General features: G+C 37.8%; 1 protein-coding gene across 1 annotated transcript in view; it reads right to left on the bottom strand.

Annotated features, from left to right (window-relative positions):
* Positions 1 to 21,858, bottom strand: part of evlb (Enah/Vasp-like b) — a 79,378-nt gene that overhangs the window by 13,948 nt on the left and 43,572 nt on the right. Inside the window, 2 exon segments of the mRNA XM_055149537.1 lie at positions 6,114 to 6,291; positions 8,477 to 8,645. Of these exon segments, the coding sequence (XP_055005512.1) occupies positions 6,114 to 6,291; positions 8,477 to 8,645 (347 nt within the window).

Raw genomic sequence — 21,858 nt, 5'->3', positions numbered from 1 at the left:
GGCAATGGACACAAACTGTATATTTTGCAAACTGAAACATGAAACCACCTCTCACTTATTTTGGACCTGCCCAGACTCTTTGTGTTTCTGGAAAGAATTCATGAAACATACGAGGAAACTAATGTGAAAACCAAACTAATATATTTAACAATCACTGGTATAAATGGGCTCAAAATATTGTTAAAAATTTATTGTCCTCTGCATGACCCATCCTTCAGTGCCACTGGGGAAACCTGTCAGGAGAAGTGTGGGCAAGAAACCCATCTCCAGAGTGACCAATATGTCAAATGAACTGTGTACCCTTTAAACAGCTCACAGCTCAGAGAGGGCAGGCCTGCTGAAGTGACAGAGTTAATGGAGTCCCTAGATCAGGTGACTCAGAGGTAAAAATAACAGGGGCCAAACAAAAGCCTTGAGTCACTCCAGAGAGACACATAAGACCCTACAACAGCTCAGCTCAGGTGTCTAATCTGTGTGTGTACGTGTGTGTGTGTGTGTGTGTGTGTGTGTGTGTGTGTGTGTGTGTGAGCACTAAATAACAGTGTGTGTGTAGTGTTTACTGGTAACACTGGACATGAACCCTAACAACCAACCAAAATGTTCATGTATAGAGTAGGGAGAGTAGGAGTATATGATATAGTCAGATAACGATTTGGTTCAATGCAAAAGTACACTGAAAAATTGTATTTTATATAGTGTAAATTAATTCAAATATTTATAGGGATGTAAAGATAATTTGGAAAATCAATACTATACAGGTCTATCGTTTATAAAGGTCACAATCGAAAAAAAAAATAATAATAATGCAAAACTAACTGCAAAAGGTTTAAAAGAAAAATTAAGCCATTTCAATCCAGTCTAATCTCCAAAAAAGTAAAGTATAAACTAAAATGTTTTTAATCTGGCTTTTTGGCCCATGAACGTTTCTATCATTCAAAAAACTGCTTGCTCAAGAATTTCACAGTCGATTACAGTGTCAGTAATTCTGAATCATAATCATAAAATCGTGGTGTTTCTCTTGCAAACATTTTAACTGAACTTTGATATTATGAAATCCCTAAACATATAATTATATTTGGCCCGCAAGATCATATCAAATCTGTATTAGAGCTGGCCCTCTGGCTACAGATCAACTATAGAGACATTATTTATTTAAAATGTTGTTATTATTTTATATTTTGCTTGTTCTGGGTTCAGTGTTTAAGCAAAACTATTATTAAACATGTATTTTAATAAGAAAAGGTTTAACATTACATATCTCGAAAGAAGAGAAAACATGCAGATGATGTTGAACATTTTCAGTAACTATTTAGTTTGGCCCACGACTTGGCAGTTTTTAATTTCGTCCTTCTGTGAATTTGAGTTTGACACCCCTGATGCAGACAAAAACAACACCCATCTCTTTCGTTTACAGGGACGTGTGCCAAAAAGGTTAACGGAAAATCATGTAAAATTTGATAAAATTTGTCAAATGCAAAGAACAAATTTCCTTACGGGGACAATAAAGGCTAACCTTACTTTACCTTACCAAACAGATGAACAAAAAACCTCTGTAATGTTCCTGTTAAATGTATAATATGCATCAAATGTGGTGAATTATTGAACTAAGACTGTTAGGCTTTTTTTAGATTTAGCACCTGCCCTAACACTAGTGCAACTTAAAGGGCCCATATTACGCAGTTTCTGGTGTTATAATGTTGTTTCCGCATTAAAAAAACACACACGTGAAGCAAAACACAACTCCAGGTATGTTTGTGATGAGGTAACAATGTTCTAAGAGTCAGTTTTGCTTAATATAAGACTTTTAATGGGTCTTCTTCAAGTGCTCAATGCACACTCAAAGACAGCAGCAGAAGTCAGAAGTTAAAGTTAAAAAGTTATATTATGATTTTGTCGTATTTATTGAATTTATGCAAAAGTTAAAGACTCAAAGCCACTCTTCACACGTGATAGTTGTTATAGTTCTTACATGACATGCTGAAGAAGAGGAACCGTCCAAAGCAGACGCACAGACACTGACACAGCCACTCTCTGCTCACCATCGCTCTCCTCCTGCTCCATCTCCACCTGCACCGGGACTTCCCTCTCCCCAGACAACTCCATCTATCATCTACTCTTTCTCTCTCTCCTCCCCCTCATCTTCTTCTCTCCCTCACTATCTCTCTCACCCTGACCACTCCCTCTTTCTCTCCATCTTCTATTCTTTCTCTCCACTCCACTCTCTCTCTCTTCTCCCTCCTCTCTCTTTCTCTATTCTTTCTTACTTCCTACTCTCTGTCTTCTCCTCTTCTCTCCCTCCATTTTCCCCCTCTCTCTACTCAGACAACTCCTACTATCTACTCCTTTCTTTCTCTTCACCCCCCTCTCTCCTTTTCTCCTCTCCTTTCTGGCCCTCCTTTCTCTTCTCTTGTGTCCCTCCTCCCCCTCTTTTCCTTCTCTCCCTCTCTAGCTCCTCTCTCTCCATCCTCCCTAACCACCCCTCTTTCATTCTCCCTCTTCTCTTCCTCCCTTCTCTTATCTCTCGCCTCTGGCCCTCTCTTTCTTCCTTCTCTCTCCCTCCCCCTCTCCTTCCTCCCCTGCTCTTCTCTTTCTCTCTTTCTCTATCTCTATGTGCCGCTTTCCTCTCATTCACCCCTCCCTCTGCTCTCTCTGTTCCTCCCTCTCTCCTACATGCACTTCTATCTCCCTCTCTCTCCTCTCTATCTCTATCTGTCCCTCTCCTCCCTCCCTCTCCCTCGCTCTCAGGTATCAGTTGTCATCTCCAGGTAAACCACACCGCCGCCGCAGCAGCAGTGGAGCGGAGTCTCTCGGTAAATGTTTTAAAAGGTCAGACTCTGGACGGACAACTATGAAAGTCATTAATATCATTACAGCAGCTTCATTCACACTGTTCAGGAGGAGGAGATGGGAGGTTTCAGTTAAAGGTCGTCTGTTACGCAAAACTGACTCTTGTGAGTTTTTAGTCATGTTAGAATGTTGTTACCTCATCAAAAACTCACACATATTTGAGTAAGCCTTTATTATGAGTCTATTTACATCTCCGATACTCCAAATGCTCTGTTCCACCTTGTGATGTCAGGAAGCAGTAGTTTTCAAGTTAACAGATAATTTAGTTCAGTAGAGACTGGTAAATCCAGAGCTGGAAGCATCGAAATGATTCTAGTGAAGGTGTATGGAGTTTAAAAACTGTGGCTTTTTAAAATGTATTTATTTATTTGATTTTATTTTTTAGTACTGCTTTTATGTATTGATTTTAATTATTTTTCTTCATTGATTTTATTATTATTATTTTATTGATTGATTATATTAGTTTCCTCTTAGTTGGAACATTTTTATTTTTATTTTTTTTTAGTAAAATGGTTTACATTGCTGTGTAAAGCACTTTGGAAACTGTCTTGTTTATAAAATGTGTTACACAAATAAAGTTGGATTGGATAGGAAAAAAACAGTGGAGCACATCCTGTACCACCACATGACATCACAAGTTGGAACAGAACTGTAGGTCTGTTTGTGATGAGAAAACAACATAATAACATAGATCAGAAAAATTGCATTATATGGCCCTTTTAAAAATAGATTTAACAAAATACATATGTTACAATTCTAATCAAAACCATTGTCTATTTTAAACAAATTTTAGCCTGTGTTTATTGTTACTGTGTATAATTGTCTATTTCTTATGTCATATTTGCTTCCCATGTCAATCTAACCAGCAAGTAAAAGAATAATCTTTCATTAAAAAAAACCCCACAAAACTAGATAAAGTTTTTTATTAAATCTTAAATCTAATTACATTAACTATGATTTAGTGAAATAATAGTCTCATCTGTCATACGTTGTCATTATTAACTGTGAACATTCAAATTGTTATTTTGATTTGATTAATCATGTTGCCCTTTCACCCTCTCTCCCCTTTTCCTCCCTTTCTCTTCCTTCATCTCTCCTGTCTCTCCTCCTCCCATCTCCCTCTCCTCCCCCCTCTCTCTGTCCCACCCTGTCCTCCTCTCTCTTTTCTTCCTGTACCACAGTAGTTGTTATTTGATTCTCTTTGTTGGGCAAAAGAAACAATGTGTTCTCCACCTCAGTGAAAAAAAGAACATTTATTAAAGTACCAGCAGGAACCAGTAGGGGGAGACACTTGGCTGCATCTGATCTGGCTGTTGTTCCAGTCATGTGTGGGTTTCTGTTATTTACTTAAGAATGATGAGATTGCATACATGTATTTGTGTAGTTTTTCTACAAACATTTATTTTATCAGTGAAAACATTTTTAAAGGTCCTATAAATGCAAAATGTATTTAAGATGTTACCTCCTCATAAATAAACCCAGAGTGGTGTTTTGTTTCATTCACATGTTTGACCACTACATGACATCACAAGGTGCAATAGAGAATGTTCAGCTTTGTAGACATAGACAGACTAATAATAAAGGATTCATTCACCACACTAAAAAATAACATAAATGAATTTGATGCCTGTAAATGAGTTGTTCCCTGTATCGTACAAAGCTCCAGTCTAAATCACAGAGTCTATCAGATCCTTTCTGCTGCAGTCGGACTGTCTGAATCCATTATTAATAAACTGCGTATTAATATTTGAAAACATTAAAACTCCTCCACCAGCTCAGAGGCTAACCTGACACAGTGCACCTTTAAAAGAAGCCCTAAGATGGGATAAATTCAGCAAAAATGCCATTATGAGGTCTGACACTGCTGGAATTCAGAAGCAGAGTTAGGACATCATTGCCTGAAGTCCAGAATACACACTTCTCCTATACTTTGCAAAGATATGAGTCTGGTCAGTGTCCATCTGAATACATCTTTTCCGAGCTTAGATAGGCGTGATTGACAGGTGGATTAGCCAATCAGGGGCATGCGTGTCTGTATCAAAAAAAAATATGGCTGCTTATGAGGAAAAGAAAAAAAAAATGGTAGATTTTTGCATTTTCAATCCGTGAGTGAAGCAGTAAACCATTCTTTCCCAAAGACTGAGTCAAGACCCTCAGGTGGGGCACACAAAAGGTTTTTGTGGTCGCCTTGTCACAATCTGCATGTAGGTCTGCAATATACAGTTCTGACACCTGTTGAAATGTTAAAACATATTTAGTATAATTTCTAATTTCTATAATTTCACTTTTTGTAATTATTTTATTGACTATTTTCTTCCAGTATGGCTAGTTCAATTGAATGTTGATAAGAAAAAGACATATTCTACATTTAATGTCCAAATAGGTGATTTATGGATCCCTTTTATTGCTGGTTCAATGACCAGCAATAAAATAGTTTTAAATTTGGGTAATACTAATTGTTCAGAGAGACCCAATCACCCAAAACATGCTTCATAGGTCTCCAGGGAGAATAGCTGATAGCTAAGGTCAGTTAAATACAATCAATAAACCTGCCCAGAGACTATAAGTGGAAATGAGCACTGGTACTACAACCTGGTACAATGCATCTCTCCTGTTAAGGTTAATCTATATTGTGCACTGTCGCTGTCTCAATAATTAATAAATAAACTAACTACCTAAACTAACTCAGTCAACAATAAAATATCCTCATTAATGTTCAATAAAAGTCAAATCCACCTTTATTTTGTCTATTGGTTTGAGTTGGGAAGGTTTGTAACTTTTAAAATATGGGTCCCCAGAAAAAAGTTTGGAAAACACTGCACTAAACTGTTAATCTGAGGTGCGAAAAATTTGTAAACTTTGTTTGTAAATGATAAATGAACAATGAGCACCTTCGTTTCACACATGTCATTGAAAAATAAACTAATCTGATTGGACGATGATACTTGGTTCCGGCTATAGGTTGTGGTGACCAGACTTATATTCTGCTCTTTAGAACTCAACTGTACTATGTAACGTTTTGGTTGGGGTTCGTCACCTGCTTGTTTCCATGGATATGTCATTGCTCTGTCTGGAATGTTCCACAGTACGACATTAAACAGCTCTACTTTACATTTTTTCAATTACAATTACTGTCAAACATTCCAGACAGCAATTATGGAGAAAAGTATATGACGGGCCCTCCACCAGAAAAGTTACACAATGCAGCTTTAAAGTATTCACTCTTTAGACTTATTACATAACCACAACATTAGCAGCCCTCTCACCTCCATCCTGGGCACTGAGCACATTGAGGGCGAAGAGCATGGCGTTGGAGAAGGTGGTGGCTTCTTCTTTACTGGCAAAGTTCAGACCGTAGACCTGGCGGGCGTCTCTCCACTGGTGAAATGTGGGTGTGGCCTGGTTATACTTCAGCCCCTTCACTATGGAGTAGTTTATCACCACCTGCACCACGGGGACATCAAGGGAAAGATGGGTTTTCCCTGGTTTAGTCCTGATTTAGTTTTCGTTTAGTACTGGTTCAACCCTGTTTCAGTCATAATGGTTTAGTCCTGGTTTAGTCCTGGTTTAGTCCTGGGTTATTCCTAATTTAGTTCTGTCTTACTTGTCTTTATTGTAGCTTTATGTCCACTCTTCTAAAGGTTGTTGTGGTAGATGTTTAGTCCTTTTAGTTTAGGTCTGGTTCAGTCCTGATTTAAACCAGTTTTAGTCCCAATTTAATCCTGGTTTAGCTCTCGTTTAGTACTCGTTCAGCCCTGTTTCAGTCATAATGGTTTAGTCCTGGTTCAGTCTAGGGTTAGTCCTAGTTTAGACCTGGTTTAGATCTAGTTACCTCCGCCAAGGAGGTTATGTTTTTGCCGGCGTTTGTCTGTTTGTTTGTTTGTTTGTCTGTTAGCAACATAACTCAAAAAGTTATGGACCGATTTTGATGAAATTTTCAGGATTTGTTGGAAATGTGAAAAGGAAGAACTGATTTCATTTTGGGGGTGATCCGGAAGAAATCCTGGATTCTGGATCACTTTGAAATTTTAGTTAACATTGTGGTAAATGGGGCCAAAAATTTTGTTTCTCAATATCTCGGTTAATTATTGACCAAACCCCATGAAATTTGACTCAGGGATGGACAATGGGATCCTCTTTCATATTCCAAAGGCTGATCCAGATCTGATCCAGAAGACTGATTTTATCTCAATTTATATAAAAAATGGGGGTAGTCCTTGGCGGAGGTCTGCGTTCTCTGAGTGCTTTTCTAGTTTAGTCCTGATTTAGTCCTTATTCAGTTCTTGCTTACTTGCCTTTCTTGTAGCTTTACCTCCACTATTCAGGTTGTTGTGTTAGATGTTCAGTCCTGATTCATTCCTGGTTTAGTCTATGCTTAGTCCTGGTTCAGTCCAGGTTAGTTCAAATTCAAGTCTTGCTATAACCCTGACTCAGTCCTGGTTTAGTTCTGAGTTCATCATTGGTAGGTCCACCACTCTAAAGATACTTTTAGCAATGTTGTGGTAGATGTTGTGGTAGATGTTGTTTAGTCCTGGTTTAGTCCTGGTTTAGTCCTGGTTTAGTCCTAGTTTAGTCCTGGTTTAGTCCTGATTTGGTCCTGGTTTAGTCCTGGTTTAGTCCTAGTTTAGTCCTGGTTTAGTCCTGGTTTAGTCCTGGTTTAGTCCTGGTTTAGTCCTAGTTTAGTCCTGGTTTAGTCCTAGTTTAGTCCTGGTTTAGTCCTGGTTTAGTCCTGATTTAGTCCTGGCTCATTAAACATTTTATGAATCATTTTCTATCTGACACAACATGTTTCCTAGATTGCTTTTCCTGCTTCAGCATTTCATTTCTCGTTCTGTCATATTTTATTCACAACATTCCTCTTATTAACAAGTTTCTGAGTTTTGACTCTGACACCGAATGTAAAACTAAACACAAAGAAATTTGTGCTCTCTTTTTGATGACGACTGTTTTTTCAAGTCAGTTCAAAGCAGCATCTCTGAATCCAGATCCAAAAATAACTGCTGGATGTTGCAATCTATGCCCCAAACACTGAAATATCTGAGCACTGCATAAAATACTACTATTATACTTTAAAATGTTTAAAAATCAGAATAGTAATTGTTGTCATTAAGGCAAATTACTGGAAAATGTCATTAAATATTATAAGCACATTTTTATTGAATCACATAACCTTTTTTAAGGAAGATCTAGGCAGTAATAGTGACTGGTAATAGGAATCAGATCCTGGTTTAGTCCTGGTTTGTATTGATTCTGTCCATGTTTGATCCTGCTAGTCCTGATTTAGTTCTCATTTAGTCCCTGTTCAGTCCTGTTTTAATTCTTGTCTCACCTACTGGTCTTGCATCTGCTCCTGTTTTAGTCCTGCTTTTGACCTGGTGTAGTCCTCATTTAGTCCTAGTTTAGTCCTGGTTCAGCCCTGGTTTAGTCCTGGTTTAGTCCTGGTTCAGCCCTGGTTTAGTCCTGGTTTAGTCCTGGTTCAGCCCTGGTTTAGTCTTGGTTTAGTCCTGGTTCAGCCCTGGTTTAGTCCTGGTTCAGTCCTGGTTTAGTACTGGTTTAGTCCTGGTTCAGCCCTGGTTTAGTCCTAGTTTAGAGCTGGTTCAGCCCTGGTTTAGTCCTGGCTTAGTCTCACCTGTTGGTCCTGCAGTTTGACCCCCACCACTCTGAAGGTGTTGTTGGCAGTGTTGTGGTAGATGTTGATGCGGCTGAAGCCCTGTTGTCCTGGTTTGATCGGGACCCATTTCTTACTGGTGTCGTCATAGACCATGACTGAGGCCCGCGCCTGACAAATGCTCTGCTCACTGCAACACAACAGACAACACAAAACCATTATTATTACTGACTGATAACTGGCTGCATGGTTGAGATAATCATATCGTAATATGACGATTCAGCGAAAGTACAATGAATACATGAATACATCTTATGTGAGTCGACAATATATTAGGGATGCACAGATACAACACTGGTATCAGATATCAATGCCGATATTGAAAATTGCGGTGGATCGGATCTCTGGTTCTATATCTCTCTTTAGTCTATAAAGTGATGTAATAAGACAATTTACTGGCCAATGTTGGTCCAAAACATCTCATAATATTAAACTAAACTATTTTTATTTATTTTATTTATTAGTTGTATTTTTTTTTTTCTATAGTTACAAAACACATTTGGATACTTTTTTTAACCATACGCTGTTTGTATTTAAAGGAAATAAATAACATTTTCGATTGATATCAGGCATTAACAGGGACTTAAAGCCCAAGTATTGATTGGTATCGGAACAGAAAAACCTGGATCGGTGCATCCCTGCAATATGTTTCAGTATTTTTAAAAGGTGCCCTATTTAAAGGGATAGTCCGGAATTTTGGACATAGGACCTCATTTCGTAGTTCGCCCGAGTGTTGGAGACGTGTGGAGACACATTGCAGAGGTCACTGGTGCTAGGCTAGTGCATGTCAATGGCCATAGTTAGCCTGCTACTAAAAACAGTCTTACCCACTCCACAAAACACCCAAAGCAAAACAGTTATAACGCCAGACTGTCAATGTAAGTAAGTAAGTAAGTCTTTATTTATATATCGCTTTCACAGATATTTTCTGTCCCCAAAGACGCTTTACACAGCATTATTCAGCATTATTCATTCAGCATTCATTCATACAGCATTATTCATTCACTCTATACCCTGGTGATGGTAAGCTACTGTTGTAGCCACAGCTGCCCTGGGGCACACTGACAGGGGCGCGGCTGCCATGCCACTCGCCGCCATCGGTCCCTCCGACCACCACCATCACTCACACACACACCACTTTCATACTAGGCAAATAGGGCGAAGTGTCTTGTCTAAGGACACAATGATTGAATTGATTGTATTGAACTGACCATGACTATGGACATAACATGAATGTGAATGTTTGTGTTGACAGAATAATTTTAGAAGTAAAACCAACCTTGCATTTGAAGGATTTATGTCTGAGCAACAGCATTGAGTTGTACTTCCTGATAGAAAGCTTGGCAGCGGTGGACTGATATCACCTAGCACCTATCACTAGGAAAATGAAGTTCTATGTCCAAAATTCCAGACTGTCTCTTTAACTTTTCTGGTCTGCTACCTGCCTCAAATGTTTCAGTACAGCATTAAAATTTCTACTTATCGAGAATAGATAAAGTTGCAGGTCATATCTGTGGAGAATGGCACAATAATAATACATGCTTTAAGTTGCTTTAGGTATTTTTGAGCAATAAAAACACTTGCAATTAAATATAAATTATTGAAAAAGTCCACATAAATATTGAGCCCCAAAATACTGTTCTTTCTTTCATATACTAAGCAATAAGTTGATATAGTAATTATTGTGACAGGCCTCACAGTGACAACAGTTCATTAGTGCAGGGCAGGTGGATGAAGCAGGATAAGTGATAGAGAAAATAAACAGCATGAAGTATCTGAGGAGGAGTTTCAGTGAGACAGTCTGGATCATGTCTAATCCTGTGTTGTGGTAATAGTTTAATCCAAAGTCAATCAAGCATTCATCCAACATCTGTTCTGCATGAGACCATCCCACCACACAACATCTCTGTGTGTGAGGCCTCCACTGCTCACAAATCACTGCTTTATAACAATTAATACACACTTAATTATAAATAATCTATGTTATTTGATTTGAGCAAAAATATTCTAGAAGGTCGGACTCATAAAATTACTCTTCAAGGTCCTATATAGCGCAAAATTGACATGTTGTTTAATAATGTTGTAACTTCCTCAAAAACATACCTGGAGTTGTGTTTAGTTTCATTTGCACTTTTGAGTAATCTTTTATTGTAAGTCTTTGTTCATCTCCAAAACAAAAAAATGCTCTGTTCTACCTTGTGATGTCATGTAGTGGAAGTTTTCAATTTAACAACTTCTTTTACCTTCTGTTGAGAAGAGATTGGCAAATCCAAGGCTGAAATTATCCAAATAATTCTAGTGAAGGTGTATGGGATTTAAAAGCACATTTGTAGTTTGAGCAAACAAAAATATACAAATAAACACAGTTAGGAAAAAATATGAATTCAGTTGTTCCCATTTAAGAAAATTCTTTATCAAAATCAGAGCATTTGAACCTTTATTAGATCACAAAAACTATGCAAAATACTTCTATTTTTTACTCTTTAGGTACTGTATTTTTTTAACTATAAGGCACACTGAATTATAAGCGCAATATCAATAATGTTGAATTCTCCCATCTATTTTCATACATAAGGTGCCCTGGATTATAAGAGGCATTAAGTGAAACAAACGGACGACACTTGAGACTGATCCTTAGCCCAGGCGTCCACGATCCATTGGCAGATCGTGGCGTAACTCGCCCGGCGTTGCCTCTCTGTCTTGGTGAATGTGTGCATGTGTGTATTATGAATGCGTATATGGGTGGTTTGTTTTTTTATTTCCTACGAGGAGGATTCAAATATGCATTGAGTAATAATGTGTTTAATACAGCTTTGAGAACATTTGTTTACGTTTTACAGAAACTAAACTTAAAACTACATAGCTCATTTGCATAAACTATAAGCATTAAAAAAAACAGCTCGCTCCTTGTGCTCTGATGTGGTTCAGCTTCTGTCGGACTAAAGGATCCGACTCAGTGGAATATGAGTGTTTTTTCTGTGACACAGGATGTGCTGCTGATGGTGAGTCTGTTCTGTGTTTCTCTCACGCTGGAGATGGTTCATGTGAAACCTTTCAGAGATTATAAGTCTGCAGGTCGTACACATAGACTGTATATATGAATGGACATATATTCTCTGTAGCGTTTCATTGATATCATAAATGCCGACGCAGAACTAGACTTCACCCTTTACTCCTGAGGCTCCTGACTACGGTAGTCGTAATACGCTGACAAAATACGGTACATTTATAAACAGGTACTTTAATACTTTCATCATGTGATATACTTTTACTTTTACTTTTGTATTTTCTTTGCTCTTATATCTGTACTCTTACTTAAAGGTGCACTGTGTAACTTTTCTGGTGGAGGGTCTGTCAGATGCTTGTCTCCATGGAGATGTTATTGCTTTGTCTGGAATGTTTCACAGTATGGCATTAAACCTTTCTATCTCCAGGGAGACCAAACCAGACCAAGTTACAGGTCAGATCTGTGGAGAGGCAATAGTTCCAGTATGTTTTTCTAAGTATTTTTGAGCTATAAAACCACCTGTTGAATAAATGTAAAGTAGAGTCAACCAAAAAGTTACACAGTGCACCTTTAAGTAACAAAATTGAGCACTCCTTTCACCCCTGGTCTCTAATATCAGAGCACGTGAGTCCTATATGTCCTATATTGTCTCTTGTAACCAACTTCACTTTTCACAGCTGCTGCCTCATTGGATCAAAGCGGCAGCGTTAAAAGGCTAAGGTGAAATAAAGAAACATTTTTGACTTGCAAATTAGTTTTACAAGGAAAAACACCCATCTGCTTCGGCTGTGCCTAAACTAAAATTAGAGGAGTGACCCTGAAGGCAAAGAGTGAAAGGGCTGAGTCAGAGCGAAGACTTTCAAAAGAACAATGTGGAGAATGTGATCACGGCGATACAAAAATTTCAAACTCAGTTTCGATACTAAGATGTGCTCAATGCTCAATACCGATTCTGACACCACAATGATAATAAAAACACTCTTTATTTATCATAGTACTTTATTTTATATTCCCAGTATATCCACTCTTGATACTAGTTTTAGTATTGATTATTATTTGATTTTTGATTCTTTTGACAGCCCTACTAGTGGAGAGTTTGGTGAAATTTGAAAAGGTTTTAAAGGTCCTATATTAAGGCTGTGCAATTAATTCCCTTATGAATAAATTAATTAATTAATCAGATTGATTGAATTTTGATCGCCATCTCCAAACCAAACTAACCAAAATAATAATCGAGTTGAAATGATTTAAGAAAGTTTATTTTGGGATATTTTTTATATAAATATGTTGCCTGGAAATCCAGAAGGATATTTCTCTGTATTTGTTATACAGCTCCATATCAGCCGTTGGTACAGCGATGAGTCTGGATTCTTCCAGGCAAATAAATATATATTTTTATTTTATTTTTTAAATATAGAGATTGTAGAACAGCGGGATATACAGTTTATTTTGGATACATTTATGTTTTTCTATGCCTTATTTCATGTTCAAAGTATATTTTATTCATTTTATGTTTTATACATCGCAAAACTGCTCTAAGGTTCATATTTGTAGCCTGTATTTATTTTCAATTTGAAAGTGTTGCATAAATAATCAATAACAAAGTGATAACAAGAAACGCTGAATAAATGCATTGTGCAATTAAAAAATAATAGTTTGAATAATCGTGATTTTAATATTGACCAAAAAAAATACCTCCTCAAAAACAGACCTGGAGCAGTGTTTTGTTTCATTCACACATGTTTGAGTAATCCTGCATTATTAGAATGTAATTTTCAATGACATTTTCAAAGCTCAAAATGCTCTTTTCCACCTTGTGATGTCATGTAGTGGTAGTTTTCAAGTTAACAGCTACATTTTATCTTGATTTCAATAGAGATTGGCAATTACTGATCTGAAATTATCCAAATGATTCTAGTGAAGCTGCATGGAGTTTAAAAACACACTAAAGAACTTCCTGTATTACCACATGACATCTCAAAGTAGAACAGAGTTTTCTACTTGAGAGAAGAACTGAGCCTAAATCTGCAGAGTTTGTGTGTTAAACATGTGTGAATGAAACAAAACACAACTCCAGATACGTTCATGAGAGGAAACATTATAATAACATAGATCAGAAAATAATGTAATATGGATCCTTTAATCCTGGCAAAACCATCAAGACAAGTGTGTGTTTAATTCTTATTCTTCCACTTGTCTGAACCGTTAATATTTAAACAGGGACTTCTCGGCGTCTAGCTCAAAATGGCATCAAGAGCCCAACACTATAAATAAATCAGGTTTGTGAGAATTCAGTGGAGGAAAATATAACATAGAAGGCTGAAGCTGTGAAGTGGCTAAAACTGAAATCAGGAGGTTGTGGGTTTGAGTGACAGTTATGGAGCGCGCAGATGTTCAGATGACGAGATGGAGAGAGTGAAATATTCACCAGTGAAGAGCAGATATAAATAATGACAGAGATCCAGAGAGTGTGACCGAGCTGTGTTCTGAAAAGAATATACAATATAAGAGGATGTTTTTTTTAAAGGGCCCATATTACGCTATTTTATGATCTTACAAACAGACCTGGAGTTGTGTTTTGTTTCATTCACACATGTTTAACGCACAAATACATATTACATACATATTTAGGCTTTACAGTTCATCTCTTAAACAAAACACTTTGTTCCACCTTGTGATGTCATGTGGTAATGCAGGAAGTGCTCCACTGTGTTTTAAAGTCCAAACACCTTTATCAAAATTATATAGATCATTTTAGCCCTGGAATTGCCCATCTCCACAAAATACAAAGGTAAAATGTAGCTGTTAACTGGAAGATGTGGACAGATTAATAATAAAGGATTACTCAAACAACTCCAGGTATGTTTTTGATGAAGTAACAACATTATAACATGGCTTAAGGCTCACAAGAGTCAGTTTTGAGTAATATCGAACCCCTAAAGATTCACTATGTAACTTCCCATCTAGAGTCTTCCACAGTATGGCATTAACCTTATCTAGCTCCATGGACACAAACAGGAGTCACTGGGCCAGATCACGTTTACAGTAAGAATGCATATTTAATGTTTAATGCCATATTGCAGAACATTCCAGGTGAAGCATATTTCCATGGAGATAAGCAAATCATGGACGCCATACCAGATAAATTATGTCAAGTTATGTGGGATGATGCTTTGACAAGCCCATACCGGCTTGTCAAAGCCTGAAGCTCAGCAAGGTTAGGCCTGGTTAGCTCTTGGATGGGAGACCTCTGGAAAAATCAGGAGCCACAGTGGGGCGCCTGTCACAAAAACTGTTGCTGTGTCCTTAGGCAAGGTACTTCACCCACATTGCCTAGTATGAAAGTGGTGTGTGTCAGAGTGATGGTGGTTGGAGGGGCTGGTGGTGCAGATTGGCAGCCTCGCTTCTGTCAGTCTGCCCCAGGGCAGCTGTGGCTTCAGTAACAGTTTATTACCACTGGGTGTGGAGTGAATGAATAATGCTCTGTAAAGTGTCTTTGAGTGTCCAGAAAAGCTCTATATAAAACTGATGCATCATTATTATTATTAAGTTACAAAGGGAGTTTTATTCTTAAATTTACACTGAAGTTGAAGTTGAAGACTTTCCCACGTCAAAATCAAAATTAAGTGAATAATCTTTGACTTTAATACATCAAATAAAACAAAGTGTAATTTCCTATTTAAATGCCCATTTGTGCGTTCATTATTGACTTGTTTGTGGAGCGTGGATCAGTGCGTAGACGGGGTCACAGTAATGAGGTTCTGTGCTCATATAAACACATGCATTATTCAGCACTGCACCACTGGAGTTCATCGGGAACAGGCTAATTGCTGAAACAGATTGCACTTTTATTTGAAACTGTTGTGGTGGATTTCTCAGTACTGGGGCATTTGGGGGCCAGTGAGATTCCTGTTTGGTTGATTCTGCTGATTTAAAAAACACAACTATAGTCGATATACTAAATACTAAATATTGTTCAATTAAAGGTGCACTATGTAACTTTTCTGGTACCTGTAATGTTTCACTGAATGACATTAAACTTATCTTGCATTTTTTCAGTTTTATTTCATTACCAAAAAATACCTTGAAAACATAAATTGTAGTCTGAGCGGGGCCACCTATCCATGTCGATATTCAATATCAATATGATTTTATATCCCACATAAATACATCTTTGATCTTTACTGATCTTTACTTCAGCAGCACAGTTGTTGCTGCACTGTTTAACTGCACAAATAATCTCACCAAAATTTCCGGACTATAAGCCTCAACTTTTTTCTCACACTTTGAGCCCTGCAACTTATACAACAATCAGGCTAAAATACTCATCTAACCTCGCCCCCGGGAGAGTCTGAAATCTGCTGAAGTCACAAGACCTGACATGATACAGACAGGACAGAGGCTCTTTCTGCACATGTGCAGCAGAGTGCGGGGAGAGACGGGGGTGCAAGAGCAAGACAGACAGGTGGAAGAGATGATGTGCCGAGGAAGATTCTAGTTTGATTGTGTTTTGAACAGTTATTTTGCTCTTAATACACACAGCCTCCTCATGGAAAACACACAAAGAAATACAGATGACGCAGCTTTTAAGTTAACGGCAATTGATGTGGCTGATGAAGAAGGAAATCGAGCTGCTGCACGTGAGCTTGACATCAATTAGTCGATGGTGAGATGTTGGCGACAGCAGCGAGACGAACTGTCTCAGTGCAAAAAGACGACAAAAGCTTTCAGAGGCAATAAAAGCAGATGGCCCAAACTCGAAAACATTCTTGAAGACGTGGACACCTGCGGCTTATAGACAGGTGTGGCCTATATATGTACACTTTTTTTTTTTATCGAGTTGATTCGGCTTATAGTGAAGTACGCTCAATAGTCCAGAAATTACTGTTGTTCTTTCTGGTCAGATAAGAAACAACAAAGATAAGTCTGATAGAGCTTCAGACAGAGAAGTGCCTCCAGCTAACATCACACATAGCAGACTATTGCTGCATATGTTAAAGTTACATGTCACTCTTGTCTATTCATCTGTAAACGAGAAAGTAAAAGTGCTAATTAGCTCCTCCGCTAACCGCTCGTAGCTTCTCTCTCGGTGTCTCGGCTGCACCTGCTCCTTCTGTGACTCAAAGCAAAAACATCTTTGTGACAGTCTGTGAACATGGAGGAAATCTGGCCTCTCAAAATCAACGGAACCAGTCAATAACTTGTCCAGGTGCGCACAGAGGTATTTTAACTATATATACATTTCAATATATGTACAATTTATACTCATTTAATTACTACACCAACTGATACTTTGCAGTGACGTCATGGTAGTACATTTTGCCATTGATTTGCAGTAGCTCAGGCTTTTAATGATACTATATATATGTAAAAAGTTTACTGGGATGATCCTGCTTTGTGTCAGTTTCAATATTATCCTTTATCACAATATTTCTTTGTAGCGACATATGCTTCAAAAAGTGATACTGTGACATGTTATAGTTTAAACTGTTATAAAACAACAAAACATGTATATTTATATAAACTACATTTGCTCAGTACATGCACTTGGGTACTATTAATCTGCAGTACAAATCAGACAATCATGTTTTAGTCCTGGTTTAGTCCTAGTTCAGTCCTGGTTCAGTCGTGGTTCAATCCTTGTTTAGTTCAATCCTTGTTTATTCCCAGTTCAGTCCTTGTTTAGTCCTGATTTAGTCCTGATTTAGTCCTGGTTTAGGCCTTGTTTAGTACTAGTTCAGTCCTTGTTTAGTCCTAGTTCAGTCCTGGTTTAGTCCTGTTTAGTCCTGGTTTAGTCCTTATTTAGTCCTGGTTTAGTCCTGGTTCAGTCCAAGTTCAGTCCTGGTTTAGTCCTGATTCGGTCCTGGTTTTTTGTCCTTTGTTTAGTCCTGGTTTAGTCCTGGTTCAGTCCTGGTTCGGTCCTGCTTAATCCTGGTTTAGTTCTGGTTTAGTCTTGTTTTAATCCTGGTTCAGTCCTGGTTTAGTCCTAGTTCAGTGCTGGTTTAGTCCTGGTTTATACTATATATACCATGGAGTAGTTTTTCTACCTGGAGATAGTACACAACAGCCTGGACAGTTTTACACAGATGAATAATAGTTTTTGTCTTGAGGGGCTCCATGTTTATTCACCTAAAGTCACACAGTTTCAGACTCACTGCACAATGACCTTGAGACAGGACACAGGACACAGGACACAGACTCTGCAGATGGACTCAGATTAGTATCACACAGAGCTAACTCTACTATCACTATGTTCAATCAGGAGGAGCAATTAGGCTAATAGGTCTGTTTTCAGACTGTGTTTTTTCTCTCAGATGGAGGCACAAACCAGTATTCCTAACTATAATAATAATAATAATAATAATAATAATAATAATAATAATAATGTTTAGCTCTTTTGTTTTAGCACATTTCAGTATTTCCCGAGAGCATGTTGCATTGCATTGTTTAGTGTTTTTCACAATACAATTTTTAACTTGATTCTAATACAAACTCAACAAAAACTCAATTCTCAATAATATTTCAGTACCATAAAGAAAAAAACATTTAACAATTAATTATGTACATTGTAAAAATGGATTTAAACAGCACATTTTTAGGAGCCTGTGATCAATACGAGCGTTCAAGGAGTTTTGAAAACAGTTGCCTTTTTAACAGTCAGCTCAGTTTAGTTAAACATTTGACTAAGATGAAAGTCTGACTTTAGACAGGCTGTGGGTGACGTCCACTAAATCTCCTTAGTTACTAAACACTTCATAAATTCTTTTATACGGTCTATGATTCAAACACCACCAAATATACAGTCAGTAATAGACATTTGCCTGCCCGATGCTCATGTCATGTGAACCTATAATAAATAACACACTGAAGCAGGAACCTATTCTACACTAATTGTGTGTTATGAAGGGAAAAAAAATGAGTCTGTAACACTGGATAGAATATAATGGTCTTTATAATAATAATAATAATTACAGATGTCAGAGAAGCCTGTTCATTACAATATGAAGCTGAGGTCATAGAGAATTACAGCTTATTGAAGGAGGTCGACGATAGCACTTTTCACTTACTAGTACAGCGCAAAAAATATTACATCAAATGACTTGGGATCACAATATTATAGGGATGTAACAATAACTGAAATATCGTCATATCGTATTGTTAAAATTCTCACAATAATATCGTGGACCATCACAGTATATCGAATTACAAGTCTCTTTGATTAAATGAAGAGTTATGATGAGCGATACCTAAAAAAAGACAGAGGGAACTACACAGACCATGATCCTTTGCTCCATTTCAGTGTGGACTACATGAAGAAATAACAGTTCTAAGCACTTTTAAGTTCTTTTAGTTAGTTCTTTGGGTAAAGTTTTTGTCAAGGCATTTTAAGAGGAAAAAGTCACATATTCACAGTTTTGTTAGCCTCCACAAAATATTGCAATAAATATCATACAGAGAGATTTGGATATTGTTACATCCCTAATCGTGAGCCTCCCCAACATATTGTGAGCTTTCCCACGATATATGATATCGTATTGTGAGACTTGAATATCACCCCCCCCCCCATAATAATACTCTTAATTTATGACTAGATGTAGTTCTTTTTTATTTTCCCTACTATGAGAACATTTGTTTAAAGTTTTCAGTGACAGTTCACCAAATTTGTGCAAATATTTTTTGAACTCCATACTCCTCCACTAGAACCATTTGGATCATCTCATCCCAGGAATTTAAAAGCTCTGCTAAACAAAATGAAATGTGTAGCTGTTAATTTGAAAACTACTTCTTCATGACATCACAAGGTGGAACAGAGCATTTTGAGCTTTGGAGATGTAGACAGACTAATAATAAAGGATTACTCAAACATGTGTGAATGAAACAAAGCACAACTTTTGAGGGGGTAACAGCTTTTTAACATGGCTTTAAGCTCACAAGAGTCAATTCTGCATAACACTGGACTTTTAGTAGTTCAGTACGTCATTGTATCATTATTGCTATAAAAGCAAATGAGTTTGAATCACAGACACTCCCTTTCAGCCCCATCCCCAGAGCTCTCTCCTCACCACAAACAAACAAAGTTTTTACAGCGACAAAATCCTCTCTGTGTCCAAACACTGGGCCAAAAGACGAGATCTCTGTCCCAAATAGAATGCACAATGACACGCCTTGTGACAGACATAAACAAGAGAGCGACTGAAAAAAACACAACTGTCAAATGAACAAGAGGCAACTGACAGCTAAAGCTATTATAACAAGACCAGGTGCAACTACAGACTGGACTTTACAAATGGCATGATTATTACGAAAAATGAAATTAAACGTAACTTTTTGGTTAGGGGTTTGTCACCTGCTTTTTTTCTATGGATATGTCATTGCTCTGTCTGGAATGTTCCACAGTATGACATTAAACAGCCCGACTTTAGATATATTTAATTGCAGGTGGCTCAAAAATACACATTCTGACCGTGAGCGGGATTGCTGGGGGTTTGTTTTCCATGAAGATAGAAAGGATTAATATCTTATTGTGAAACATTCCAGACAAAGCAATAAATAACATGTCTATGAAGAAAAACATCTGACGGACACTTCACCAGAAAAGTTACACAGCGCACCTTTAAATAACAGGTTATGAAGAATAAAAATGAAGAGCCTTCCCTGTTTGAAAGACTAGCAGTCACAGCTCTGACTCTCATTAAAAATGATTGAAATCGTAATCATCTACTGCGGAGGTCTCCAACCTTTTTCCTCCGGTGAGCTCTCCAGCATAAAAATGCCAGAGAGCTACACATTTTTAGCCTGATTCAATCAGTTTCACTTCGTGGAAACCATCTGACCCTGCAGCATTAGGATTCGTTTGCTCGGTGGTAGGAGGGTACTTTTTTTAATTTAACCAATCGCTGCTATTTGGTCATGATGTAATGCACTGCTATGGGGCTAACTGGAAGAAGGGCAATAACGTCTTTCCCCTTGATAAAATTCACCAAACATTCTCTTTGTTTCGGCTTTAAATCCTCGATCTCGGAACTCGTTGCCAACACAGAATGTATGGCTCTTCGCTGATTGGCTGGTGCCTGAACTCACACTTCAGGGGTTCTTCCAAACGGTCTAGTGTATTCTGATTCCTGACCTAGTCGCTGGAGAAATGAAATTGAGTGAAGGCACTAGGTGGCGCAAGTCTGACTAACTCATTTTAGCGACTGCAAGATTATAAGAAAGAAGGCGAGCCTTGGGGTACAGATGTTAGTTAGATGCCTCTAAAACACAAATCATTGTCCATTTATTAATGCACATAGTTGGGCTTCAAAATGATACATTTACAATGGTAATAGGCATGTAATTAACCGTGTAATTTTTGTTATTCAGCACAATGGTATGACTCCAAGATCAGTTGGCGAGCTACTTGAGAGGGGGTGGAGAGCTACTGGTAGCTCCTGAGCTACAGGTTGGAGACCCCTGATTTAGTGTGTGCAAAAATATATTTACATATAGATTTGGTTTTTTGGCCATATCATTCTAATCTGAATTGGCCTAGCAGCTGAATACTACAAAAAATATTATAAAACCAACTTTTGAATGCAAATCTATTTTACAAATTGTACACATTTTGTAGTGCACATCCAGCCTGTGTAATCAGTCCAATTGGCAGAAAAAGCAGTTATTTCAACAAGTGGCACTCATGTGAGCTAAACACTCTCCACTCTGCAGGAGGGGCCACTCTGTGTGAGGGGGTCTGGGGGGACAGGCAGGGCTGGACAGCGGCCATGTTGGAACTGCTGAAGAAGTCCAGGAGGCGGAGAACGTAAAATAATAACAACGATTTTTCATGCAAATATGGCACTTGATATATTCAGGTACAAAAACAACAGAAGAGGCCCACAGCTCACAGCAGGAGCTCAGACTGGGGACGTTTATACAAAGACTCATGTTTCCTTATTTACAGGCTAGACTTCCTTTTTTGGACTTGAATATAGTAAAAACACAGGTAATAAAAGCTCTTGTTGAAAACTCTCCAAGGTGAAGAAAAGCTTGAGGAACATGATTAATGCTCTAATGGAAGGTCCTCTGTTTCTATGGAGATATTATTACTTTGCTTGGAATATTCCTCAATTATGGCATTATCTATCGGCAAGGAGACAAGCAAGTGACACCACATAGCTCAAGTTACAGGTAAAATCTGTGGCGAGGTAACTCACAGTAAGAATGCATGTTTTCATTTAGGGCCTTGAGAAGTATCGCCAACAGTCATTACAGAGAGCCATCCAACCCATTATTTGTTCAACTTAAAGTGTTGAAAATGTATGATATTGTTGACTTAAGTATCCTCAAAGTCATAAAG

The sequence above is a fragment of the Boleophthalmus pectinirostris genome, unplaced genomic scaffold, assembly GCF_026225935.1.
Source record: "Boleophthalmus pectinirostris isolate CB_2022bp ecotype Guang Dong unplaced genomic scaffold, ASM2622593v1 HiC_scaffold_13, whole genome shotgun sequence".
In the NCBI taxonomy this organism is placed as follows: Eukaryota; Metazoa; Chordata; class Actinopteri; order Gobiiformes; family Gobiidae; genus Boleophthalmus; species Boleophthalmus pectinirostris.
The sequence above is the reverse complement of the archived record's forward strand: the minus strand, read 5'-3'. Positions and strand labels throughout refer to the sequence as shown.